Source organism: Lepidothrix coronata, unplaced genomic scaffold (assembly GCF_001604755.1).
Source record: "Lepidothrix coronata isolate B3197 unplaced genomic scaffold, Lepidothrix_coronata-1.0 Scaffold373, whole genome shotgun sequence".
NCBI classification, from domain to species: domain Eukaryota; kingdom Metazoa; phylum Chordata; class Aves; order Passeriformes; family Pipridae; genus Lepidothrix; species Lepidothrix coronata.
In genome coordinates this window covers 87,720-114,838 of record NW_016690553.1, presented here as the reverse complement: position 1 = coordinate 114,838, position 27,119 = coordinate 87,720, and the positions used below count along the sequence as shown (strand labels likewise).

The following is a 27,119-nucleotide window of genomic DNA, read 5'->3' as shown; positions in this document are numbered from 1 at the left end:
GCCAGAGTTGCCAAATAATAAATTTTAGCAAGACTTACAGGAGAATGTGGGGAAGGCTGAATAAGACTGCTTTGGGTGGAATTTCATTCTGCCCATCCTTCTTTAGCCGTCCCTCTCCTGCATGGTGTGGAGCAGTGCCAGAGCTCAGGCAATAATGGGAAAGGCACAGTGGCCCCTCCTGGTGGAAACCAGCTTCCAGGGCTGTGGGCTGCAAAGGAGGGAGAAAGATACTTGATGAGATGCAAAATAAGAAAGAAAAGCTAAACAAAAAGAAACAACTTTTTTTTTTTTTTTTAAAGACAAAACCTGTTTGCTTTTCCTACCAAAGACAGAGCACACTGGCACTATCCTAGCATTGCTTTTCCATGTAAATAAATGCCTTTTCATCTTGGCACAAGACATGTTTAAGACAACTATGGGTGGAAGGGTGGGGGTTACAAAGGCAAAAGAGGTGGGGAGGTGCTCCAGGAGGCAGTGTCAGCTCAGGACTCAAAGCTCACAAAGCCTTCCACCCCACTGCATTTTCTCATGCTTCCCCTGGACTGGAACTGGCTAGTTCTCTCGAGGAAGGCTGTTAGTAGTCAATAATTGACACTGAGATAAAAACCAAATAGACCTGGGAGAAAGTAGCTGAGTCACGCAAGGTTAGATTAGATGGCAATTTACTATTTTTAGTTTTAGCTGTTGGATACCAAACAAAATCTTACTGAAAAGAAACTCTTGCCCCAAATGTAGGCTCATAAAAATGTAACAAGTTCACAGGTTGGGTTTATTATGGTTTCGGTGTGTGATACAAGAATTGCATGTACAAAGGGAACCTTTTCTCTGTTTAAGGACGTTCTGTGGAGGTTGGCACGGCCGACACTCAGCCTGGTGGGAGTTTCACAGTTTCCATGTACAAGTGCAATAATGAGTAATAGAACAAAGTATCACAACATGTTCCAATGTGTCTGGTCGCCTGTTGAGAACTCCAGAGCATTTCTGCCCAGCTGTCTGAACAGAGCTCCTGGCTGATCCTTATCGTTTCGCTCCTCACAATGGAGGTGGCTGTACCTTTTTTTTCTCTTTAAAACTGTTGAGGAAATTAGTTGGAAATGCTGACAGAACAAATTCCTGCCTTTTCTTCTGAGCCACTGGCCATGCCAGATATTTTCTCTCTCATCCCCTTTACCTCAGTGTGCACTGTGCTGGGGCTGGCTGGAGAGGTGACTGCTGTTCACACTGCTGAGCGGGTCTCTCCTGCAATGACCTGGTGCATCAGCACTTGTTATCCCTGGGTCTACATTTACCCAGTCACATGGTCACTGCCAGCCTGTTTTCTCTCCCATCTGTCCCAAAACAGCCCTAAAGGGAAGTGCCCTCCATGAGAAAGGAACTTTAGTTGTGTTTAGAAAAGTGCTGCAGCGCAAAGCTGCTTATCCCAGGACTTGCACGACTGTACACAATGTGAGCAAGGGAATAATCTGTCTGGGAAGATGCTGCTGCACATGAAAGCATCTGCCTGCAGCTAGATTCCATCAAAGAGCAGATCTGCGGATTGATTTTCCCAGTATGACATCTTCCATCTGCAGAGCACCCAGAGGCTCTTTTATTGGCCCCGCTGTTGTTCGTGATTCAAGCAACATGATGAAACAGCTCACAAAAAGGCACTCAGCTCCCAAACACTGCCCCAGCAGCACAAAAAGGCCCAGGATGGGGTGATGGCAGAAGCAGAGCCACGGTGCAGGGGCAAGGGAGGAGCACAGGAAATGCTGTGAGGACAGGCAACGGGAGCGGTGATGTCCCACACTGGCAACTGCATTTCCCAGCCTGTGTGTTTATGGAAGCCCACCTCATGTTCTGGGGACAAAGGCCAAGAGAAGCCCTTCGTGCCAGCACAGCTCACCTGAGCAGGGCACCAGGAGCGCTGCAGCTGCTGGCAGTGAAAGCTGGCACGTTCGGTTCCCCTTTCCGTCTCCGCGCTTGAGCTCTCCACACGCTCGGGCACATGTTTGTGCAGTTTTATTTCTTTTGCAATGATGTCACAGGCAACCTCTTGATGACTTGTGACCCACAGCAGGCCAGGTACCACTGGCTTACGAAAGGAGAAGAAAGTCACGAAGAAAGCTGCAATAACAGTAATTAAATAAACTCAGCAACTAAAAGGACAGAAGTGGCACATAATTTCACAGTAAGCTGCCATGGATATTTCAGGAGGAGACAGTGAATAAGGGAGGCTTTTGGTGTACCTAAGAGATTTGGACACAGCAGAATATGTTCCCTGGGGCTGAGCACCTGAAGCCTGAATAGCCACATCAAACATTTTTGGGGCATAGCACACAGCATGTCAATTTGCCAGGGACTGGGCTCTGCCACGGGATATGCTAATAGTGCACAAGAGGTCTGAATGCTTCCCTGGAGTAACCACACAAATTTACATATCCTTCTTCAGAAATGGATCTTATTAGACGGCCTGAACAATGTATTTAGCACAAGTGTGCTTTTATGTCCTCAACCTACCAGAAAGCCCTATTAGATCATTATGCTGCTGAAATGTAGTCCCTCACATGTCAGAGAGAAGCTATTCCTGGGACATTCCCTCTGCTTTTAATTGATGGGAAAGGAATATGTCGTTCCCCAAAAGCATTTCTTACTGATTCACTTTTCTTTATCATCTGATTTACAGGTCTGATCTTGACTTCTCACCACACCCAGATCTCCCATTGACTTCAAGGAACAGGGCTCTGTGGGGGCAGTGTGAAAGTCACTCAATAAAGGTTTTCAAGAGGAAGCTGCTGAATTCATCAACAGCAGAATTTACATAGATCTAAAAGATGCCAGCAGGTTCGCTATGGCAGGTATGACGGGCTGTGTCAACAGCAGTGGCCCGATGCCGTGAAGAGGGGCCGTGAAGAAAGGCCCCTGTGTTTGCAGTGACAGCCCTTCCCACTCCCCACAGGCTGGCACGTCCAGTGTGTGCACTGTCTGCGTCAGCAGGGACTCCCCTCCTGCACTACCGGGAGGGGAAGGAGCTCCAACAAACACCACTTGTGGCTCAGGGGGGACTGTGATGTGTACAGACACAACACCCACTGCACAGTGACAGCAGAAGCCGAAGCCTCTAAGAGAAACCAGAACGCATTGTGATTATTTCATTTTCTACATGAAGAATTTGCCAGACACTCAGCTAATCCTCAGCTCAAATTAGAGATCTCTTGTGCGAGATGCTCCATAATCACAGAAAGCACGAGCTCCCTTTAGAGACAGACAAAACCCAGGAGTTACAAAGGGCTACACAGAGCCACGGGCAATGCTGCAGCAAGGGAAAGCCTGATCTTGGAGAGACACTGGCACACACTGAGGCTTTTTCATCTGCATCCTTATTACATGGCACATCCACAGCAGAGTGGTCTTGTGTCTAGATAAACCTAATACTGCAGTGATTACTTATAAACACTGCTTCTGTAAGGTTTGGAGGGGAAGAAATCTTTTCCTTCTGCTGAGGAGAAAGAGAAATGACACCCTCGAACAGCATAATTTGTATAAACTATTGTGCATTTTACCCACGGCTCATCTGCCAAGTTCTCTTGTTTGGGAGGAGCCTGCGTGCGTTTTGATGTGCAAAGCAGGATAATGGATCACCATTATTAAAGGGCTTACAAATTGGGCAGGCAAGCCCCAGGTGAGAGGTCACTCTGACTGTACCAAAGGAAAGCTTGAGCTGAGTGAGGAAGCTTGGGTTTGACTGAGATGACAGGGAAAAGAGGTGTGCTCTGCAAGACTGGAGGTCTGTGTGTCTGCACAGAAACCAGCTACCGCTCTTGGGTTTGTTCTCAGATTCTCACTCTGCCCTTTGTGGAGTGCACTGAACACGTGTGACAACACAGTTCCGCCCACCCCGGGCTCCTAATAAATCCAGCTGCTGAGAGAGGAATGGGAAACAAACTCCTCATCCTGTGGGGCTGGGGTGGGGTAAGGAGCAGGAGAAAAGCTGTCTGAATGACATGGGAAGCTTGAGCTGTCCTTCCCAGAGGGTGAAGTCCTGGGATGGAGGATGGAGCCACAGCTTCATTTGTTCCAGAGAAACAGCCCTACACAGACGGCTGGTTGCCATGGGTGTTTGGCTGAAGGGTCACATCATAATAACAGCAACGATACTTGTTTAAAGTAGGACAAGTGTTGCAGCTGAAAGGGATGCCAGCCCTTAGGAAAAAAATCCACCGTTGTGCCAGAGCAGGCAGGCAGAGCTAATAAACAAGACTGAGGTGTCACCTTACCTGCTTGGAGCCTATTGCTGCTCCCCAGTGCTCAGGCTGACATTGTCACCAGTATCAGGGGTGGAAAACACAGGCTTCAGCCACAAGAGAGAAGTCTCATGAAACAAAACTGGAAAGAGGAATCAACAATTTGGGTTTCCTAGAAGGCTGGGGAGGGCCTTAATCCAGCAATTCCCAGAAAACAGTCTGTAGTGTCACTGGCTATGGTGACAGCGCTCTCATCGCAGAGCAATCCTTGCCTTTTACAGCTGAAAATCCTGCAATTACATGAGTTTCTCACCTTCTATTTTAAAGAAAGACAGGAAAAAGAACCACCTCTGTAGCCCACAGGGTTACAGAAAGATATTGAAATGGTTGACCCCTGAATTCTGAAGGCTGATCAGCAAAAAAATGCAGTTCAAAATATGTAGGCTAAAATACTGTGTCATATCAAGTTTACACCAATTCTAGGAGCTTTTTGAGGGCTCTACTTGTAATTTCTGAGTGTGAGGGTTTAGTTACACTGTGCTGTATAACAGCCATGCTTGTTGTCCTAAAAATTCCCTATTAAATACACTTCATTTACAAGCAAAGAAATGCAAATCTAACTCCTGACTCCTTGCTCTTTGGCCCCAGCCATGCTCTGGCAGCAGTAGTCTAGACAGGACAATTTGGGATGGAAGCCTTACTTAAGGCCTCTGGAGGAGCCTCAGGTACACATAAGCTTTCAAACTCTTGTGTTCAGCCCTACCTTAACCCAAATCAGAGAGGCTTCATTTAGTCTTTAACTCCTTCCCTTCATGGCCCTCACACAGATGTCTTCCTAGAACAGAACACTCTCCTCTCCACCCCTACACATCGCTGTTCTCCAAGCTGCCAAAAGCTTTGCCTATTTTTCCTTTACATTTCATCAGACTGTGGCAGTGAAGACCCTCCTCAAACTCTCTAGCCCGGATGCAGCACGAGTCTTCCTCCTCCTACAGAGCGTCCTGCAGAGGTCAAAAAAGCCAGAGGGATATTAGAAGGTATGAAGAAAAAAGGCTTGTGCCATGGTGTACTTGAATAACGTGGTACTATCTTGACCACTTGCAGTCTTACTCAACCCACTGCTATGATGTCCTTTTCCTTCAGAAATAGGGAAGTCTAAGGTGACACTGCTGTTGAGGGATTTAAAATGGCTGCAGCAGCAGGAGAGATGAACAGATGGGGCCCCTCACTTGAAAAGAAAACAACTGGATGGGAACATGCTGGATACTTGGAGTGAAGCAGACAATGTGATCAGGAAATGATTTTTCACTTTGTCCCGTAACACAAGAAGTAGGCAAAAATAATGGCAAATTTTAGAGTGCAGGTGTGAAAGAGAAGAGCCTGTTCACCCAGTGATGTGTTCTGAGGCCACTGTCTGAATGGGACCATCATTCTTTCTTGGTGCTTCCTTTAACTGTGGAACTCACTGTCACAGCCTGAAGTGAAAGTCAGAAATATAAACTGGTTCAAAAACTACCTGAAAGAATTCAAAGAAGGATCATCAAAGATTAGTGGACATAATGGTGTGAATGGAATTCTATTGTTTGTTTTCTTTTTTTCCCCTCAATCTTTTCCTGCCTTCCTATTTTCCTTTCTTCAACCCATCTATCATTTGCTGTGACACAGTTTTCTGTATTACTCCTGTGCTTTTCTTTGCCTTTCAGTCATAGGGTGCAATTACATTTCACAATAATTAAGAGCCAACAATAAGGTTTTAGGATGTGATGAAATGTTTTTCTTCAGAAAGCAGATTTCAAGGTACCAGAAAGCTTGGCAGAACCATGCACTGTCAGCCAACAGAGCAAATTTGTTGTCCCAAAAGGATGGGCTCAGCCCCGGAAGTGTTTCCTTAGTGTTGCAAGTTTTTGTTCATCGGATCCTTTTTTATTTTTCAACTAAATGCGTCACTGTAAGTTGGATGTCAAGTACTGCTGATCACTAGGAAGGCATGTGACCATGTCACCAGAATGTGTTTGGTGCTGGATCCATAAACTCATAAACATTTGACCACTGTCTCTGCACCGACGTGGTCATGACCAGAAATGATCCATGACACACAAAACACTTGTGTCCGGCCCAAGAGAGAGCTGTTAACTGCTGTGTGGTAACATGGCTTCCTGTGGGGAAGAGGATTCTCATAGACCCAACAAAATCAGCAATGACTGCCTGTGAAGTCACTAATTTATTTATCTCTACTTCCAGCACCCCCACAGGGTGGTTTACAGTTTGTGAAGTACTAAACAAACACTGAAATACACTTGGGTTTTACATCAGTGACATTAACTCTTCTCCATCCCCTGCTCCCCATCACTGTTCCATGGGTTTGCAGAGATGGGACTGGCTTTAGGAAGTTATAATAGAGGAAGGAAAGGGCACAGGGAGATTGCTTGCCCCAGGGAAAAACTGTAAATCCTTCAGACAGGAGAAGGAAGTAACATGCCAGAAAACAAGAAAACCTCGTAAGACCCTCAAGTGTTTTGTCTGAGGCAGTGTTGGAAATGAATGCTGTTCTTTTCCACAGCAGAAAAAGAAATAGGGTGGGGGAAGAGCTTTCTGCCACCAATCAGACACAGGTGATTTGTGAAGGTGCAGCTGCACGGCCTGTCCTGCCCCAACAGCTCGATGTAGCGGAGAAGCCTCAGCAGTGAGGGGAAGGGACTTGATGCCGTTTCCCTCAGCTGCTGAAGGACAAGTCTACATTCAGCCCATGCTGTGGCCATGAGGGTGACTGTGGGTGCTGCAGCCCTGCAGCATTCAGCACGGTTCAGTCACTTTACTGCTGGGGCAAGAAGGTTCCACTGTGCGGAGACAAAACATGTAGAGAGGTTTTGTTCCTGGGAGGCAGACGCCTCAGTGCAAAAGAGAAGGAGGAAAAGCAGGGGATGCAGTACCAGTCCGGCTGTGCTGGGGCGCTGCTTCCCAGCACAAATCCAACAGGTCCTCAGAGAAGACAATGATCCCCCGGCAAGAGTCAGTGGGGAAGGAAAGCCAGCCAGGGGGTGCAACCCTCCTGTCAGGGCCTCATGCCTCTCAACTGAGCGTGAGCCTGCTCAGCCAGAAAGACGGGAGGGAATTAGAGAGTGCTTTTACCTTGCATTTGATGAACAAATCAAACAAACCCCTAAAAAGCATGTATTTCTCCAGGAAATGTGACTGCTCAGGTCTGCAGACACAAGTGCTTTGTTTCCATTGGAAGGCCAGGAAAGACTTCTCCACAAACAGGCACACATGAAATAATGCCAGAACACAAACTGATCTCTTGTTCTCTTCACTTCTAAGTCATAGCCAAGATTAGGGTGGATACCTAGGAAGCTTCGTGGATAATCTGGGTACTGTACATCCAACACTAGCAGCTTGATGTCTAATTTATTCGACATCTTAAATGCAAAACCTACACATTGAGCTGACAGGTGGTTTTGGTTGCTATGTGTGTCAATATATTTTATTTATGCTCTGTCAGACTTCCCAAATGGTTACAGAGCTATGTGGATCAGAAGGTACAATACAGAGAATATAGAGACCGTTGGACAGATTGGAAGTTTCTGACAGAGAAGGTCACTTTGAAGCATCTTGCAGCACCAGGTACTTACCCTACCTCCTTTCCCATCCTAAGCTACATCAGAGGGAATAGGAGATGCTGCTGCTAGCAGAAGTCTGCAGGAGGATGGGAGCCTAAGTTCAAGGTTCTGTCTTCCCTCATGCCTAGGTAAAGATCACAAATCTGCGTTTAATCATTCCCTGCACCTCAGCAATCGCCCCTCTCAGTGCACTGTTCAAGGGTCTCTCCCTCCCTGTCAGGACAAAATACCTGCTCTTGCTGCCTCGACAGCCTACAGGTGCTGAGAGTTGCAACACGTGCCAGAAGCCAGCACTGAAACCCTCACTCCCCTGATGGTATCACAGCACCAGCAGAAGAGCTGGAGGTGATACGGAGGAAAGGGAACATGACCTGGGAGGTCAGCAGCTCCATCCCACTGAGAGGTGGCTCTGGGAGAAATGAATCACTTGAGACCCAAAACCAGCAGAACAGGACTTGAAGAAGTGCTTTATCTCAGGCAGGTGACCCAAACAACGAGCCATAAACTGAGTCTTTTTCTCTCTCCCTCAGACTCTTCTGCTGGAGCTGCCCTTCTCCATTAGTTGTTAGTGGTCTATTTTACCCCTCTGCCTCCGCAGTCCAACACAGCTGCCAGGAGCAGGACTGCTGTCACAGCCAGCACGGTCCCTGCTCACTAAAGAAAGGAACAACCTGCTCCTTTCACAAACGTGGCATTCTCAGAGCAGTATCTTCTGATCTAACTGTTCCTCTCCACTAATATCAAGCTGAGCTGAGGGTAAGACTTCAGATGCATGTGGCCCTGGTTTGAGGGCACATGGCACAGCTTGTTCTTACAAGTTACCCTGGGGAGTGACCCTGAGCATTTCTCAGATCTCACAAAGAGCTGATGAAACCAAAGGAGAAGCACTTCAATGGGAGGGTAAGAGATGTAGAAGTGGCTCCTGCTGGCTTAGCAGCCTGCTCATAAACATGTTCTCAGCAGAAACAAGAGGCAGTTCAAGCCTCAGTTTGCACCTCACTAAGGACATTTTCTGGAGGGCAATCCTTGCAGCCACCACCTGTTCCCTACAATATGATGTTCCCTCTCACCTGTACCAGTACACTTGCTAGTGCAATGGAGACCAGTCACAGTAGTATGAAAAAAGTGATATCAACTGAGATTAACCCGGAGGAAGATCCTCTGCTACAACTTCTATAATCCAGGCACAGGTTGGATTTAAGAGCCAGTGGTTTGGAAGAAGCCTCTTCTAGGACTGACCAAGTTGAGCTGATGGATCCTTTGACTAGTGTCCAGGGCTTTTTCAGTTCTGACCCTCTCCTTTCCCCCTGGGACAAGTCACAGCATCGCTACACAAAGGTGTGGCTACTTGAGGAGAGGCTCAGCAATCCAACACAACCACCCTCACCCACCATGCTCGCCCCTGAGCTGTTCAGACCACCAAACACAAGCCAGATTCACCCCAGAGCTGGCTGGGTCACCAATCTGTGCAAGTAGGAAGCTTCATTTATTTGAGTACCTTTGGAAGTAGTTTGTCTGTACAACCCTCATTTGGTTCTCTTGTGTGAATGCATTATGAAACAGCCTTGTTATACAGGCAGGTAATATTGTATTTTTGCCTCCTTTCCTACACAGGACAGGGCCTGCTCTAAGGATGAATCAGAGAACACTATTGTCTGTAGCATCCCAACTTCAACATCTGCTGAATTTGGACAAGAGTGTGTAAGTGAAGCAGGAAACCGTAGGAAGAGGAAGGATTAGGGCAGCCAACTGCTGCCCTGAGGACCTGGCAGCTCTCCTGCCCTGCTGGGCAAAGGCACGAACCGGAATTGTTCATGTTCACTAAGGGTTGCTCACTAAGAATGTGTGCACGCACCTCTTTTCTGAATGCTCATCTGCACAGCCTTGCACTAGGCCTGCAGAAATGCAGAAAACTCAGTCGCCGAAAGGAATGAATGGAGCTTAGTGTTTACCAGCCTCAGTTTAGTCCATACAACGTGGACCAACATCTCTGAGTTTTTCAACAAGAGACTTGCAAAAGACAGAGGTATCACAGGGATGGAGGACACAGAAAAGCTCAAGGACAATCTAATAAGCTTAGGCTGCAAGGTACTATTTAAAGAGTGGATTGCAGCAAGGTCTCGAGATACACTCACATGGAAAATGAGAGAACTTAGACCAAATGCTGGCTCAGAGCAACCTTCTTCCACTACAGCTGTGTCTTGCTCACTAAAGAATGAGAAGGAGAGTCACTGGAGCATCACAGACCTATAGGACAGCCAGAACCATCTGAAGTTCAGGTTGCTACACTAGCTGAGGAAGGGAGTGTTTTGTTTAGCTGTAGCCAGGGTTACAGTCACCTATAACTGCACATTTCCGTTTTGGAGCATCGGTGGGGTAACACAGATTTCCTTGATGCCACAGGCCTGTTAAAACACAGTACAGTTATTTAGTGCACTGGTGACATAGTGCTCTCCGGCATGGCCGGCCCTGTGTGGGCCAGCGTGCGAAGTGAAGTGTCACCAGAGGTTTATGGGAGGAAGGAGTCCTGCTGCTCGCCTACTTAGGAAGGCAATTGGGTAAGAGGTGTTTGACTCTCAGTTGCCTAAGCACAAAGAGACCTACATTCTCCACACACGGAAACAACCAGGCCCAAGAGGGCCTGTGTGAAAGCCCCACAGATTTGAGGGCAAACCACCCAGCACCTACAGCACTGAGTTTCTGTTTTACATGGGGGGGTGAATATACTTCAGTTTGGGATCTCTGGCTGGAATTACCCAAAGCCTTAAAAGACACAAAAAAATGACCAGCCTAATTTGTGGCTTCTGCCTTTATTCCATGCAGGTCAAAGCTTGCTGCACAGCTCTGATGAGGTAACCTGCCAAAGCACAGGGTGAAGGATACAGTAAGTAGAATATAACGACTTTATTACAGTAATGATCCAGCCAGGCAATGAAATTGCTGCAAGTGGTTAGTTCTTTTCAGTATCTTTAAAGGACAACTCCTTGAGCAGGTGCAAGAGAGTGGGTGTAGGCTTTGCCCCACTGATGTCAGTGGGAACGCCCAGTTCCTTTTGAAGCAGCTCCCGTGTGGAAATGCTCCTCTGCTCCCCTCCTGGGAGCGTGTGAATTCTCAACAATCTGAGCTGCCGTTTAGCTGCAGAGGTGACTGATTTACACAAAACCGGATAGCAAGAACTTCCTGAGATGACCCTGTTTTGTGAGGAGATTCTAATCTCATGACAAGTTTGTCTAGCCAGATAATGACAGTAATTAGCCAGGAGGCAAGAAGGTGGATCTAGGTATTCTGCTTCATGAGTAAGAAGGATGTTTTATGGGAGTGGAATTAGGAGGAGGATGGAAACTGCTAATATCCTGCAAAACGGAGTTGGAACAAAGAACACAGTGCAGAGGGCTGCTCTTGGGACTCCCCAGCCTGCTCTCCTCCCAGCACGGAGACACTCAGCAAGGAAGAGGTCCTATTCCAAAACGAGCCACTGCTGAGCTCGTGCTGGCACTTAATATCAGCAGCATCACCTTTGTCATTCCTCCTGCAGCACAACCCGGTTTGAATGAAACATGGAATGGGGGACAAAGAGGACTAGTGCAATAAATAAATAAATGCCAGCATTTCAGATACTCGAAACAATTTGCAGTGGATAAATGAGTAAACAGAAGAGGCAGGCTCTCAGAAAACACCATATTCCTTCTAAGATACAATAAACTGAAAAATATCCCTGCAGTTCCTGTGTAGCTTGGTAGGGGCTTGCCTGCTGCAGCAAGGGCACATTATCACCTGTCCTTATCTCTTGTCGTTTCCATTCAAATATTTGCAAAGCGGTAACATACGGGGTAGATAAGAACCCACAGGAATGGAGAGAATAGAGTACTTAATTCATAAGTGCATGGATTTTTTTCTCCTGGACAAAAAAAGGTCTTTATAAAGCAAAGGTGAGATGTTCCCTGCAAACAGGTAGCTCTGGTGGTATCAAGTGATGCGCTTTTTTCTTTCTGGGGTGCTGCCAGACACCCTGAAATGATAGAGTGGAGAGGAATGTGAGATTTCCCCCTTTCATCATAATGGTTACTTTGAAGCCTAATTACAGCCATTTAAACAGCAGCCTATTAGCCATGCTACTGCTGATGGCTGCATCGAAATGCACAGCCTGACGGGAGCTGGCTGGGCAGCTCACACATGGCACTGCAGCTTGGAAAGGGCAGGGAGCAGCGACAGCTCCGGGGCCTGGCAGCCTCTGCCATGCCTGCTCCAGGGCTCTGCGGAGGGCAGGAGTGCCATGGGATGCACTGCAGTGGGACCCACGCGAGGTGACACTTCACGTGCCACGAAGGCCAGTGCCAGGCAGGAGCTTGGCCACTGCTCCTCAGAAACTCTGCAGGCCAGAGTTGTGTCAAAGGATGGCTACAAGGTACATGAAACCAAGAGATACCACGTCACCTGTGGCTCTCCCTGAAAGCCAAGCACCAAGAGCCCCTGCTGATCCTCAGCTGCTGACAGACACTCTCATTAACCTGATCCCCACCACTACTGTAGCTGTGACAACCACAAGGCCTGGTCACATTTGGTGCTGCTTTTCTCCTGCAAGACTTCTCCTCTCCACTATGTTTCACATTTTTGCCTCTGAGCACCCCAAAAAACCAAGCAGCTCGGCTTAAATCTTGAGTGTCCAAGCACTTTCCCTTTTCCTTAGAGAACTATGAGTGGTAACCCAACTCTAAAATAAAGGCCTAGCACAATGGTGTTCCTTCAACAGTGGAGAAGGAGCAGAGAGCTGAGAACACCAACCCTGTTACAATCTCATCTTCTAATACGAGTTATACCAATTGCTGCACAGTTCCTCATGTGCTTCTCACAGGTGGGCCACCCAGCACAGGGGAGGTACTCACCTGGTATAACTGGAACAGCTGTTTCTATTTGAAGTCTGAGGGGGACATGCATGAGCTGGAGATCTGACACTAATGCAGTTGTTGTGCATCTGGTCACACTGTGAGGTAAGTGAAACCAGCACGGTGCTACTTTACTTGTTTGGTTATAAACTGTGGCAGTTCAGCTGCTTCGTGACCGACCGAGACACCCCTGCAGCAGAGGCGGGATCCTCTGAGGGCTGGAGTGGGGAGCTCGGGCAGGAATAACAACAGCTGTCCCAATACAAAGTGTTCCCACTTGTGAATCAAAGCCCTTACTAAGATCCTGTCATGTCCAGACATGTTTAATTCTTATTCTTGCAGACATAATATGAAGGCAAGGATCCATCCTTTTTCAAGTGCATCTTTTTTTTTTTCCCTTTTGCAATGGGAGAGGAAGGCAAACCGAAACATGCACTTGCTGAAAGGTTGGAAACAGGAAGTTCTGTTTGATTTGCACATTCCCTGTTTCTGATGAAAAGTAGGAAATATAAATCACAGCCTTTTATTTCAAATTTGGCACAAAAATTTGCCTTCGAGGTAATGTCAAATAACAGACTTCACGCTGCTTCGAATTAGGCTGATGAGGAGTACAAGGCAAAGGCTCAGTTCTGGGAGCGTTTCATTTAGTTACATTTCCCCATTCAAATCTCATCTTTGAGAAGCCCATAAAAATAGCAGTAGTAAGATAATAAATAATAGCTATTTTACATAATTTTTACCTATAAAATGCATCTTCCCTCTTAGTCCCTCACATCATCTTAGGGCTGGGGAAAAGCACTTAATTGAAATATTTTTATGGAAAGAAAACAAACTTTTTTTAAAATTATTGTTTTCCCCTGCTTTGCTTTTCTCCCCTTATATAATTTGGCCTTTAATCTTTTCTTGTCTCCTGCAACTTCCATCTAGGAACACTTCTGGTTATACTGGAAATTCAGACAAAGACATTTAGCAATCCAGAAAAAAGTGTCAAGTGACTTTTACGTTTTGAATGTGAAAGAACAAAATCAACTTGAACAATTCAATGGAACCGTAATGAGTCCTACAGATCCATCAGGCCTTATGTCAGGTGTGTGCATAAAAATTTTCCTGAAAAAAGTGGATTTTGTTAGAAGTGTTATTTTTTTCACTACAGTTATTCTGGTCAAAACTGTATCTCATTTATCTGACTCATCCACAGACACAGAGGGATTCTACAGCAGACTGACACTTCCCACATCTAGTGGGAGGAAAAGAGGCTACACGGACTTACCTGAGAAAGGAGAGGTTACAAGCTTGCAAGCCATGACCACCTAGATCTGTCCTCATCCCCACTGGGATCACAGATAAAGTTTTATTTTACTCTGGCCTTGAGAGCGGTTGTGCACAAGCAGCACCTGAGCATAACTGACTTTGTTGTTCTCCTTCTGTCACTTTGTGAGCAGTGCTCCCTCCAGAGTGGACTGCTCCTGCCACGTGAAGTTAAATCCCTGCTTTATTCCCTGCACACCTGATGTTTGTGCAATGACAAGGAGTAACTGGGCTTCACACAAAAACTTCATGCCATCACTCCAAATGTGTGACGCTGGATTTAAAAGCAAGTCCTTCACATTACTGCTCTTAAGTTTCCACTTCATGACTGTCACTGTGTTGCATATTTATTTGGGAATCTATAGTGTTGCAGACAGGGAGAAAGCCCAGAGACCTGATCACCTGCTGTCTTGAGAATGGTTATGAATGACTTCATGGACCTGAGGTGAGAAACTGCTGAACCTGACCTGAACCCCCTTGGAGGAGCTGCAAACTATCAGGAAGCCTTACCCCATAAAATCAGTCTTGTCCTGTATATGAAGTGCTGTATTCTGGTTATTCTGCTCCTGTTCAAAGGCATCTCCTTTCGACTACCTCCATCCTCCAAGCTGAAAAAGAAATATTGGATTTAATTTTGAGGGACAGGGCCTATACAAGTTCTATCTAACTACTAACAGCACTTAGGATCGGTGGTTTCTAAAGACTAAATGGAGTTGATGTGTGGCTGCACTATTCTAAAGATCAGACTAGTAGTTCTTTCTGGATCTGCCCCATCTTCTGAGCACAGCACTGGTCACAAAGTGCCTCCTCTCTGAAGCAGCTCAGGAATTTTGATCTGATCTGGCTTTTCAAAACTTAACAAACATGTAAGCGCAGACCTGTTTTGGAAGATACAGACAAACATCCCTGTCCAGCAAGCTGAAACAACGATCCCCAGGATTTCAGTAAAACCTTGTAACAATCACCATGTAATTGCAGGAAGGTTTGGTGCCAGTAAAGGAGCATTTCCTGAGGTTAATTCCAAACAAGCTGTTCTTTGAGTAGTGGAATTAATGTTCACTGGGCACATCTGTCCTTTGTCCCTTAACCTCCTCACCACAAAAACCTCTGCCCCAGTGTCAAATGTAGATGAAATTTGTCAGTGCTTTCAAAAGTCATTAAAAGGAGGCTGATAAATGATGCGACAGATAATACACTTGTGCAGGCTCTCCTCCTCCAGAATCCAAGCTCAAAATGACCTGCACAGCTTCTGCCCAGCCCAGCAATTACCATTGCTCACAGTAAATAGCAACACAATATAAACAACCTAAATTCATTTGCATGCAAATATGACACTGGTGTTCCATGCACAAGCATAATTCATGTTGTTGGGGCTATAATAATTCCCTGATTGATTTTAATAACTATTCCTCTTAGTGATACAGGATCTAAGGCTCCAGGGAGAACTTCCAGTACCTAAAGGGGCTACAAGAGAGCTGGAGAGGGACTTTGGAAAAGGGTATGTAGTGACAGGACAAGAGACACTGTCCCTGCCCATGGCAGGGGTTGAAACTGTGTGGGCTTTAAGGTCCCTTCCAACCCAAACCATTCCAGGATTCTATGATGACTGCTAAGCCTAACAAAGATTACAGACAAAGAGGAAACGGTGAGACAAGTTTTAGAATCAAATACCAGAAGAGTTCCTGAGTCTGGCCATGTGCAAATAACACAGTGAAACTGCTGTCACCAGCAGCAAATGGGTCTTCCCTCCTCTCATACCCAGGCATTGTATAAGCAGCTAAGTGAAAGGGAATCATCCAGAAATTGTCCCTCAATGAAACTTCAACTAAAAGAAAGCCATCCAAAACGAGATCTTTTCGGAAGAATTTGCCCAACTCCTGTGCAGGAAACATCTAGGTCACCAGCATACAATACAAGTATGTGGTTAGGGAGTACCTTTAATGACCTGGCTTGGCAGACCCACAAAAGCCTGAATATATCTGAAAAGGTTCACTTCTAAGCTATGATTCCATATCCTGAATGGGAAACCACCCTTTTGTGTTTCTGTTCTCCTGGTGGTTGCTCAGAGGGCTTCTTTCACTGGATTTGTTTTTAAAAAGCCTGTGTGTTCACACTTCCCTTTTAATATGTAGCTATGAACTCTCATCTACACACTGCTGTGGAAATGGTTGCCAAGAACGAAGAACTGTGACTTCAAGGAGGAAACACATAAAGGCAGATGTCCATCAGCCTGGCCACTCCTGTCATCGTTACACAAGCAAATTGCCAACACTTATGCCATGGTTTCGGAGTTCTGGACCGAGATTCTACAGCTGAAGTTGCTGAATTTCAAAAGGCTGACTTAAAAGTGCATTCCTAGCTCCAAGCTCTTGAGCTAAGGAATATGTCCCCTTCTGCATGCATTCCATATGAAGACCCTGGGGTTTTGTTCTACTTGACTCTAGCCAAAGGCTGGTATGACTGATCACCTCCCTGCTGCTCATGTTAGCAGAAACTTCTGCCCACGTCCAAGTACAGGCTAATCTTGGGGCTGGGCTCAGTGCAGCTGGCCTTGGCCTTTCCTGCTCTAAGTCCCTGTCCCATGCTGAGCCAAAGCTCTTGGTTTAAATTCGGGTTTCCCGAGGCTTTGGGGTGTGTGTGCTCCACCTGCCAAAGAGAATGCAAGCAAAATTGATTCCCAGTACCTGGTATTGCTGCCCTAACACAGCTCAGCCGGTGTGCATTCACAGTTACAGCAAGTGGGGCCATTTGTCCTCCTCCAAGTCCTTTGCTGGCTTAGGTGTTTTATTTCCCTTTTCCTGTCACCATGCAAAGCTTCATTTTGATGGTTTAGGTGAAGACTTGCCAGAATAAAGGGCCTGCTTTCATGAACAGCTCACAGTGCCCAGGTGGGAAGAGCCACGAGTGCTCGAGAGGATGAAGGTAAAGAAGTAATCAGGTTTATCAAAAGGAAGAGTACAAGGTGAGGAATGCTGATGTGGAGGATTTGCCCCTGTGCAAGCACTTAGGTGTGTTTAGACAGGGGGAGACAATCTTCCCAGTGCAAGAGAACAAAAAGGGCAGTTCTAAGGATACAGATACAAAAGCAGCCCTTGGAAGCAGAGGTAATCTGTTCCTGTTCCTCAGTACAGCTTCTGAGTAACAGCCTCCTTGCCACACATCAGGTGTGTTTCTTAGCACTTACACCTCTCTCCACTCTCATCCTTTTCCTCTTCCAGGAAAGAGCTTATAGGACAAAGATGATTAATCTCATTTTACAGACACAGAAACCGAGGCAACAAGGAAGCTAAAGCCCTCACTAATAAAACCTATGCCAGTCAGTAGGCCTGGCAGTTGCATTTCCCCTCCTGCTGAAGGTTTCTGTGCATGGAAAACCACAAGCATGAACAAGAAGCACTCCCCTCCCAGGTCCCAGGAGAGAGGATGCTTGGATTTCTCACTCCCAGAGGATGGTGCAACCCAAAGACACAGAGTCACCTAGACCCAGCAGCCTTTGGAAGAAGCCTAAGTTAATGAAGTTAGCTCTATCTGTGATCTTTATCTAAGTCGCTCTGATCTCCCCACACAGCTGCAGGGCCAGGACAGCCCTGTCTGCAGGGATGCTCCGGGGATGAGCCCCCAGCTGCCAGCCAGTGGAGAGCAGGGGCAGGGGTGTGTCGGCCAGCACAGCCTTGGCACAACTGGCCACACTCCCTGGCCCCAACCAAACACCAAACCACGCTGGACTTGCAGGCCTTACAAAAGGAAACATCAGTGTCACCGGGTCAGACTACAAGGCAAGAGGGCTGAAAAGTTCAGCTTCTCTCCATTTCCCTATTCCCCTTTGTTCAAAAATTCTTCATGCTTACATATTCAAAATCCTGATGTTTTTGCAGTTGCCATTGCAAATGCAGTTTCCGCAGATTCACAAACTTCCATTTTTCCAAGGAAAACAAGAACTGATTAGTTTTGGAAAAGAAAACAGATTTTTTTTTTTCCTCTTCTGAGCTTTTACCTAACAGAGCAAACTATGCCACTGGATCTCCCTGTTGGACTTTCTTTAACTGAATAACAGAGCAGATCCTCACTGAACTCCATCACCCCTGAGGGCAACGTCCCCCAGTGTGTGCTGCCAATCCTCCTGCGAGGTACAGCACAGGAACACAGGACTTTGGGGACCTTATCACTGCTGTGGTCAGGTGCCTTAGGTCAGAGAGGATAACAAGGAGGCAAACAGTGCTCATAAAGCAGTGTACTGCTGTGGGAAAACATGGCTTAATATTGACCTGACTTACACTGAAGTGTTTCCTGTTGGGGTAAGGAGTAGTCTGAGTCTAGAGAGGCTGTGCAGCTGAGAGAGAATGACTTGTCTCCAAAAGCTGCAGCCAACGGAAACAAGTGGGTTTGTACAAATGGGGCTTCAAGAGATGATTGTAACAAAAACATGAGACAGCACCTAACAGGCAAAAGTACAAACACACAGGCAAGCACTTACGTAGGGATGCAAGAGCTGATGGAAAAATCAAAATGGAAAAATGTGGTTTCTTCAGGCTCAAGTGAGGGAGAAGCTGCTGTTGTCTTTCCTGTGTTAACAGTGCTGAGCTGTGCCTTGCAGCATGTCCCAGCTGAGAATCCATGGAGCAGCTCAGCCAGCATGCTTAACCAGATTTTCCACCACACCTTTGGGCTGCAGCACACTGTCATTATATCATGCGTGCCTGAAATATCTCAGTGAAGCTGGGATAAAGGAACCAAGGGACCTGCTTCTGACTTTGGCCGGAGCTAGGAAAAGCTCTGTGTGGCTCCTGGGGAGGGGCAACGCCAGCCAATCCCCCTGCACCTACCTGCTGTCTCTCTGTAAGCAAGGCCCAGCATCTTGGCAGAAGGGCTGAACCATCGCAGGGCAGGAAAGCGTCCACGTCATTATGGGGCACACAAGGCCTTTCCTTCGCTGGGTTCAGCCTGTGACACAGAGAGTCACGTCTGCAGACACGTGTGGGACAGAGCACGCGAGCATCGAGATACACAGGTGCTCCTGGAATTCCCTTGCAGACAGACTGCAGGGCCAGAAAGAGAAAAAAACCCCAAACCCAGACAACTGCAGAGTCCTTGCCCAGTGCAGAATCTGCTGGGCTCTGGGAAGTGAAACAGCAGCAAAAACATGGTGACTTGTGCACAGCTTGAGAGTTGGCCTTCAGCAACGATGGGTACCTGCACACCTCGGGAAGTCCCGTGGAAGCCAAGCTCCTGTACACACACCTGCATTAAAAAAAGATCCCATGGCCTCCCTGCTCCATCACCCACATTCTGAATGGCCCCTTGCTTCACAACAGTTTTCAATAACTTCTGAAAAGTTTTGGCTTCTTCCCATTCACGGAGAAAAGGGCTGGGGCTTTTGCAGCTCATTTTTTGCCCAGCCTCAGCTTCAATTACTGACTTGTCTTATTCTCCCAAGACCCAAACAACCTCCTCAATGGAAGAGCATAAGTGTTTCTATAGGATGGGCCCTGTCATTTATATCAGGAGATCATGTCTTGCACTTTCCTCATTCCTTTGTCCTGAGTAATACCTTCTCCTGCAAATAGAAAAGGGAGGGAGGGAAAAAACGAAGTCAAGCAACTCCTTCACTGCCTCACAATATGTTAATATTCCCTGAATATTTCTTTGGGGCTAGTTTGAGCCCAATCCAGTGGCTTTGCTTGACCAGGACCAAAGCCTTATTTCAGCCTGCAGTTGGGCTGACACAGTGCCTTTGATCTCCTTGTAGGACGTTCAGACCACTCGTAGCTCTCTGGCTGCAGCCCTGTAAGAAAAAGCCCAGCTGATCAGTTCAACCCGTAGAGCAGAGGAAGCTCAGGCAGCACCTCAGCAACACTGACACGTCCAGGTTAGTCCAGCATAAACTATGTGTTGTGGCATCTCCAGGTAGAACTTGCTGGTGCACAAAGCACCATTCTTCTCCCATTCCCAAGCTGAAGCCAGTACAAAAACCCAACTTCTGGGTTGCACTAGAGCAGCCCTGTGCTGACAGAGGTATCATTCCTGACTCTGCCTATCTCTGCTGTCTCCACTTCTCCACTACCATACTCCTTTTCTGTGGGCTGGCTTTACAGTGCCTGTTATTGCTCCACATCAGATGTACTTGACAGGTGGCTTCATCAAGACCCTACCAACTCTACTGCTGCTTTCCTTGCTTTTCAGTGGCATCCAGCCCTTGCTCAGAGTCTCGACGTATTTCCTCCACACCCAGACTCATGGCAGTTCCTCACTGTCTCCTGCTGAAACCAAGAGCCCACTATATCCTGCTTCTGTCCTCCCAGCAGGGCTTGTTCCTCTCACTCACCACATTCCAAGAGCATACCTTAAAAACCCCCAGGGATTTGCACACAGACCCAATCCCAGGAGAAACAAAGAACAAACAAACATCAGGACTCAGTACACTGCAAACTGCCCAAGTAACCCCAAACATGAGTGCAGTTATCTACCTGTACTTTCCTGCCTTCCCAACAGAGAACAAGAACTTAATGAAATTTTGACACTCTTTGTTATTAAGAGCAGTGGCCACTTCATTAGTTATGCTGTATATTTAGCTCCTAATGGGTATCTGTTAAGCACTTACGCTGGAGGTGAGCAGAGCTGCCAAATCTTGCAGCCTCTCAAGTGGTGAGACAGTGAGTTCACAGGAGGTGACGGGACCAGATCCACGACTGCAGAGCAGCATTGTCAGAAGCCTTGAGCAGGGGCCCAACTCTGCCCTGTGGAGATCAGCGGGGAAACACCACAGTTAGTGACTTCAGGGTGTGCTCTCGGCTTCGGAAAGCAATCCTTAGATTTCAGCAGGATTTCTGATGTCACTCGTGAAACTGGGACCGAAGGACGTGGATACGCTGCACCTGCATTTTGCCTTAAAGGATCCCAAACTATTTATAGTCCCTTGCATTTTACTTTGAGGCGTGTTTGGGTGGATAAGCAGCAAGGACAAAGCCATACACCTGTGTCACCTTACTGCAAACAAAGATACCTTCAATAATGTGCAGCGTGGAGGGAATGAGCGGGCAGGTACGGGCACACACACGATTTGTGTCCTGTCCCCACTGGGCAGCCTGGAGAACTCTCACCTCACAGTGGATGTTCTCCTGCCACCTCAGCCAAGCAAAAACACACCCAAAGACAAAACTCCAGGTCAAATAAAATGTTTTCTTTTATTTGGAACAAAATACTGTTTCTGTGAGTGGTTTTTTCATTTTACAAGAAATGAAAAAAACCCAAAATTTAAAAACTGAATAATAATTTTTAAAATAAATTAAATATTTCTGGATTGAAAAGGGTGAAATTAGACCTTATTGCAACATTTCTTTTTTCCTGGACTAACTTCACAGATCTGCTAGACAGCTATTGAGATCAGAAGAAAGAAAAGCAGTATGGTCCCCAATAAACCTCCCAGCTGCAATCACTGTCAGACCAGCAGCCAGGTACTTTACTAATAACACTCATTGCTGATCCTAGGGCAGAATTTCCCTACAGAGTCTCCCCATGTGAGATTATACGTTAATCAAAGGAAAACAACCCAAGTATTAAACGGTGTTTCTTTACCTCTAAAACAAACACACAAGCCTTCAGATCACACCCATTGTTTCACATACCTGAACGTTCTCACGTGAACTGCAGTATCTCCTGCAGCTGCTGGCAGCAGGGAGGTCACTCGGGGTCCCTCTGCTAACCCTGAGCTGCACAGCACACTGGCTGTGCTCCCTACGGGGCTCGTGGCTGCCCCATCTGACTAAACTCCCTCATTTTGCATCATGTCCCACCACTGAGAAAAGGCGAGAAATCCCAAACGGTACCTCTGATATTGTACAGCAAAGGAAAAACCAAGCAAGAAGCCCCTAAGCCCTTCCTTCTCCACCACAGGCTTTCCAGAGTGGTTCTGAACCACCTCTGAGATCCCTCTATCTTCAACAACCAAACAGCTTCTCTTACAGCAAAGGTCATTCTGAAAGGTGCCCTGGATCACAGACACGCCCTAATATGACAGTGGAGAGAGAGATTTTGTTTGTTATTTACACTAAAGGACTATGGAAAACCAGATGGGGAAAAGCCACCTCTGTATCTGTTAAGTGAGGCAAAGTGACAGAACAAACAGTGCAGGACACAGTAGGTCCCACTAATTCCCAGGGTTTCCGTAGTTTGTTCCTCCTCTGCTGCTGGGAAACGGTATTCAGTTAGAATATGAGGCCTCTGGATATTTGCCCAGGATTTCTAGATGTCCTCCAGATGAGCCAGGGCATTAGCTCTTCAGAAATCACAGCCATGTCTGCAGCACACATACAAGCCATCAGTCAGACTACCCATTTCTGAGTCGCTGTGAGAGACTGTACCTGTTTTATTTATGTGGCTCTCATTTGGGTGCCAGACGGAGTCCCTGGAAGCACAGCCCTTTACTGGGTGCTTGCAGAGAGCAGGGACCAAGAGAGAAGCAGGGGATCCTGCCTCTAATGATGCCTGAAAGGAAGAGGAATGGTTCAGCAGCAGTGTAGAACACTGGGCTAAAGAGCCTACACGAGTCAGTGTCTGCCATCATGTGTCTCAGGGTCTTCTTTAGCGAAGTTGTACTTTGATCTTTGCAGTCAGTGCCTTTCACCGGAGTTCTCCTTTCACTGGCTCTTTGATTTTAAAGCCATTTATATTCCAAGCCAATCCGTACTAAAAATAGGATTCCTTACTAAGAATGGCACTGGCATTACTCACTTTGTGCTCTGTTCTCATCTCACGCTCCGTTTCCACACCTCCGGCTGGAGGAGTGTGCTGCAGTAAAATCATCCGCAACTATGTGCTTCTGAGAGCAGGTTTTGAACCTTTGCCATCCTTTGGAAGCTCCCACTGCTTTTTCTTTCATGTGCTAATACAGTTCAGTGGCTTATCTCCTTTCACATCCTTGGGGCACACCTCTTCCAGACTGTATACTGACAACCCAACCAAGTGGGAAAAACACACAGGAGACAGAGCCATCCCCTTCCTCCCCCTTGCAGTTTGGGCCAATCTGCAGCTCTCAGCTGAAAGGGATGCCGTTCTTACTTGCACTCAGGAAGAAACAAGTTGCTCTCCCTGGAAGCTACTGCATCCTTTGGTTTTGACCATCAGCTGCTCCCCTCTGAGTGCTCATCAGTTACCAGCAAGGAGGCTTTCAGGCTTACCTAATGGCAGGGACATTTTTCCAGCTCAGTTTCAGGGATGCTGAGCATTTCTGCAGGGTATCACTCCTCCTCAACATGCCTGCAAACCAAAGGGTGTGGGAGGTGGGACATACCTCTGGTCAGGTCTAGCTTCGTGCTTGCATGAATCCTATATGGGGCTTTGGGGTTTTTTCCCAGCTTTCTCTTGAGTTTTGCACATCACTTTCAAGTGTAAGAACGTGTTTCCTCCTGCCATCCATGTCAGAAGTGCAGCCAGTGCCAGAGCTGACTGTCACTTATTTGCTCTGATAAGGGGTTAAATATGCACAGGTAAACCTGGGCGTATGTTCATAATGCAGGTGGCAGTGATACTTTAAAGGAGGCACCTTTCTTTGTTCCCTTAATGATTCATTCATTGGGAGTGTGGGAATTAACCTATATAAATTTTTGCTACTAAGGAGATACACCTAGATCCTGAAATAGTGGATGGGTGAGAACCAGTTGCAGGCACTCTGCACCTTGTCCTGGTAGCACAGAAAGAAACAAACCCACGGCAGCAGGCTGGGAATAGACGACTGCATGGTATTTCCCATGGCAAATTCTCTTTACCTCCTGTTTTCCAGTGACACACCAAAAATCCTACAGGACTGCAGAAGACACCTCTGAGAAAGGCCCGACTTGACTGAGACCTTTACTGGGACTCTCTCTTCTGGAGGCTAAACTCTGACAGCCGGAATTCTAACCAATATGGCTCAGACCAGGCAGTGAGCAGAGGCAGCCAGACTTTGGTTGCACCAGCACTGGGAGGCAGGTGTGGGATTGCATCAGGAAGACAATATGAACAGGGAGGTTGGCTTTCCAAGCCTGGCTCAGTGCCCCCTTTGTACACTGCAGCTCATGCCTCATCAGCTGGGAGGTGGAGAAGAAACAGTTCTGTATTGAGGGCACATCACCAAGGGAGAATTTGGCTCCCTCCCACCTAGCCAGAGGGGGATAGAAACTTTTCTGGGAGGCTGCGCAGAGTGGCATGAAATCTCCAGACTAACTCCTGTGCTCCCAGTGTTTTCTGATTCTGTTGGAAGAATCTTGAAGGCTCAACGAACAAGAGTTGATCAGAGTAAGACTGCACATGAGCAGGAAGCACGAGGCACTAGCCACTGCCCTGTTGCTGGTTTCCTACAGCTCTGAAAGGAGGTCACATAGTGCTCCTGTTGCAGTGGGATGAGGTCTTGCTTGCCTAATCTCTTCAAGGAAGGCTCCATAGCCCATAGCGAGATAACACCCCAGACACTGCAAACCTGCCTGCACCTTGCTGGAACCCCCAGCCAACCTTCCCCTCACCACAACAGCCATGAGCACATCGCTTTGGATAAAAAGCAGGGAAGAGCGTAGAGAGCACAGGCCTGAAGGAGACAGCAAAGATGTCCAGGAGAGGCATCCCCATCCCACTGTGGCCGGGCCAGGACATCAGAGAGGTGCTGTTACACTAACAGGACTCTCAGTGGTCACAAGTGAATCACACAAGTCAGAAATGTGCACGCAGAGCTGAGGCTCATGGGAGATCCTGCAACTGTCATGTCTTTGTCTGTGTCAGGGCCGAATTCCCCACTTACCTGTGCTGGTTCCCTGACAAAGTGAAGTACATTCCACAGATCTGACAGGGGTGGTGAGAAGATGATGCTTAAAGATGTGAAGCACCATCAGTCTCAGCTTCCCAAGGCAGGGAAAGCAGAGGGTTGGCATTCATGAGGAAACACACTGCAACACATGCTCAGAAGGGCACATGTATTGAGGGGAACAGCTATTCACACACATGGCAGTACACACTGCCTACAGGACAGAGCATAGCTAGGAGGAATGAGAGGTCCCAGGAGACTACACTCCAGGCAGAATGATCCCCTCTTGGCAGAGCAGCACAGAAAAAACCCACTACCAGTAGTTCTTTCCTGCTCAGTGCCCAGCGGCCCCAATCCCCTCGGCCAGGCCTCTGCACTGCAATTAGCCAGGTGAGCACAGCACCGTGTCCAAGGGCTGGGAGGAGGGAGCTCTGGGAGGCCAGGCAGACACGCCACGCCAGGTCACGGCAGAAGGTGTGTGGGCACAGCAACCCCATGCAAAGCACTCTCTTGTGTGGCATATCCTGTTTCTCCCCAAGACATGTACAAGCCGCGCTCAGCCGCGCTCGTGGGTGATACCATCTGTTTAATCAGTGTTCTCTGTGCTACAAAGTCATCCCAGATACTTTGCATTGGAGAAAGACTTTCCAATAGTCATTAGAAAAGTAGGGGGGTGAAGAAGCAATTGTCAGGCTTCTTTTGGCATAGGTCATGGCATTAGCAAACTGCCTCCCCACAAGCCCTGCTTCCTCCTCCCCTGGTAACTGTGAGCCTTCCTACATTTCACTTTGGGAGCTGCTGCATAGGAATATTTCATAAACAGGCCTGAGGGTTTGTCTGCTTCCTGTCCTACTTCCTTCAGAACACACGAGATCAGCTGGGCTGGAATGTCGCCCCATATCCCACTCCTGTGCTGCCTGCATGGGAGATGGGAACTTACCTGCTGAGGATGAAAGATGACTTCTCACTCACGGTCTCAGGCTCCCAACTTAAGCCATGCTACAGCTGGCAGATGGACCACCCAAATCATGACGTTGACTCTAAAAATCAGGAGAGGAAACAGAGTTAAGTCTTGCTATTTCCAAAAGTCTTCAGGGTAACATTTAAGTCGTATATCGAACTTCATCCCTTCTGGTCCTAGGGGCCATAAATGTCCTTGCTCAGAAGAGTTATGTGAAACTTTAGGTTCCCAGGCCATGCCTCTAAGCCAGAAGCCAGGCCTTTGTGTAATTAAGCATCTCCAGGGACTGGGGCCCTGAAGGGAGTGGCCTGGTCTAGTCCTTTCACAGTGCCAAGCAACTGTGGATACTCAGACCTGATGCACACATGTACAATTACACGCAGAAAATACTTTGAGCTCCCTCCAAACTTCATACTGAAACAGTGCTCATACAAAAGACCAAACACCAGCACTGAAGCACCATGGCTGATGGACAGGTTCACGGTGAAGTCACGAGAGCTGATAACCCTGCACAAAGCAGTCAGTCTGAGACAGTCTTTCTGAAAGGCTGGAATGCTTTCCATAAAGTTATCTGCAGCATCAGCTGTTAATCAGCACAGACCTATTGATTTCATCTTCCACTAAACAAGGGCCTGGCTCATCCTTGTTTTGGTAGATGTTCGTCTGCGATAGTCCTATAGCCATGACGGTGGAAGACAGTACAGCTTGTAGTACTTCTGTGCTGTTTCACTTACCATTCCACTCTGTCACCAGGCTTGGAGCCCAGGGAAGGGTTAATCCCTTCCCTGCTTTTGCCAGGTAACAGCTGTTCTACTTTCGGGATCCCTGGATCACCCAGGTTTTGGTGAGGTAAGTGGATGTCCTTGTAGGAGCTCTTGTGGGAGGAGCTTTGGAAAACCAGTCAGGACTGGTCCCGCCAGCCCTGGGAGCATTCCTGCTCCCATGCTGATGCAACTGGATCCAATCTCCTGGCAGACCAGCTGGCTTCTTTCCAAAGAGCTCCCTCTAGACTGGCTTGCACACTGAGCCCAGGGGACAGCTGTGACGAAATTTGAGCAAGGGGACAAAAGGCTTTCGGCCTTCATTAAAGTTGGGAACACTTGATGAAGATAAAGTTTGTTATTAATTGGCTCCTCCCAAGAAAACACAAGCTGCCTTGTTTTGCTGTGAGTTTCCCATTCTGTGGAGGATCTCCCCAGCACCAGCAAGACCGTGGATATTGAATCACCGTGCTGAACCGTAGCGCAATCGCTTGGGATATGGAAGAGGGATTCATTTAGGGTCCATTGTGCAACACTGGTGTGAGGTGGAAAAGCAGAGTAATTTCAGTGGCAACACATCCTACTCCCACCTAAGATT

General features: G+C 47.3%; 1 protein-coding gene across 3 annotated transcripts in view; it reads right to left on the bottom strand.

Moving 5' to 3' along the window:
- The window catches only part of LOC108509577, a 63,178-nt gene extending 37,348 nt beyond the window's left edge, over nucleotides 1-25,830 (bottom strand). The window contains exons 1-6 of one of the 3 annotated variants that reach the window (XM_017839086.1): nucleotides 25,740-25,830; nucleotides 20,630-20,765; nucleotides 18,855-18,972; nucleotides 14,542-14,639; nucleotides 1,886-2,106; nucleotides 39-208 (exon numbers count right to left, since the gene is read on the bottom strand). In XM_017839086.1, the coding sequence (XP_017694575.1) occupies nucleotides 39-208; nucleotides 1,886-2,106; nucleotides 14,542-14,639; nucleotides 18,855-18,934 (569 nt within the window). In that variant the 5' untranslated portion in view covers nucleotides 18,935-18,972; nucleotides 20,630-20,765; nucleotides 25,740-25,830. Of the gene's footprint in view, nucleotides 1-38; nucleotides 209-1,885; nucleotides 2,107-14,541; nucleotides 14,640-18,854; nucleotides 19,049-20,629; nucleotides 20,766-25,739 lie in introns of those variants that run through there. The other 2 variants (XR_001878645.1, XR_001878646.1) reach the window with 2 other exon arrangements.
- Between the last annotated feature and the right edge of the window lie 1,289 nt (nucleotides 25,831-27,119).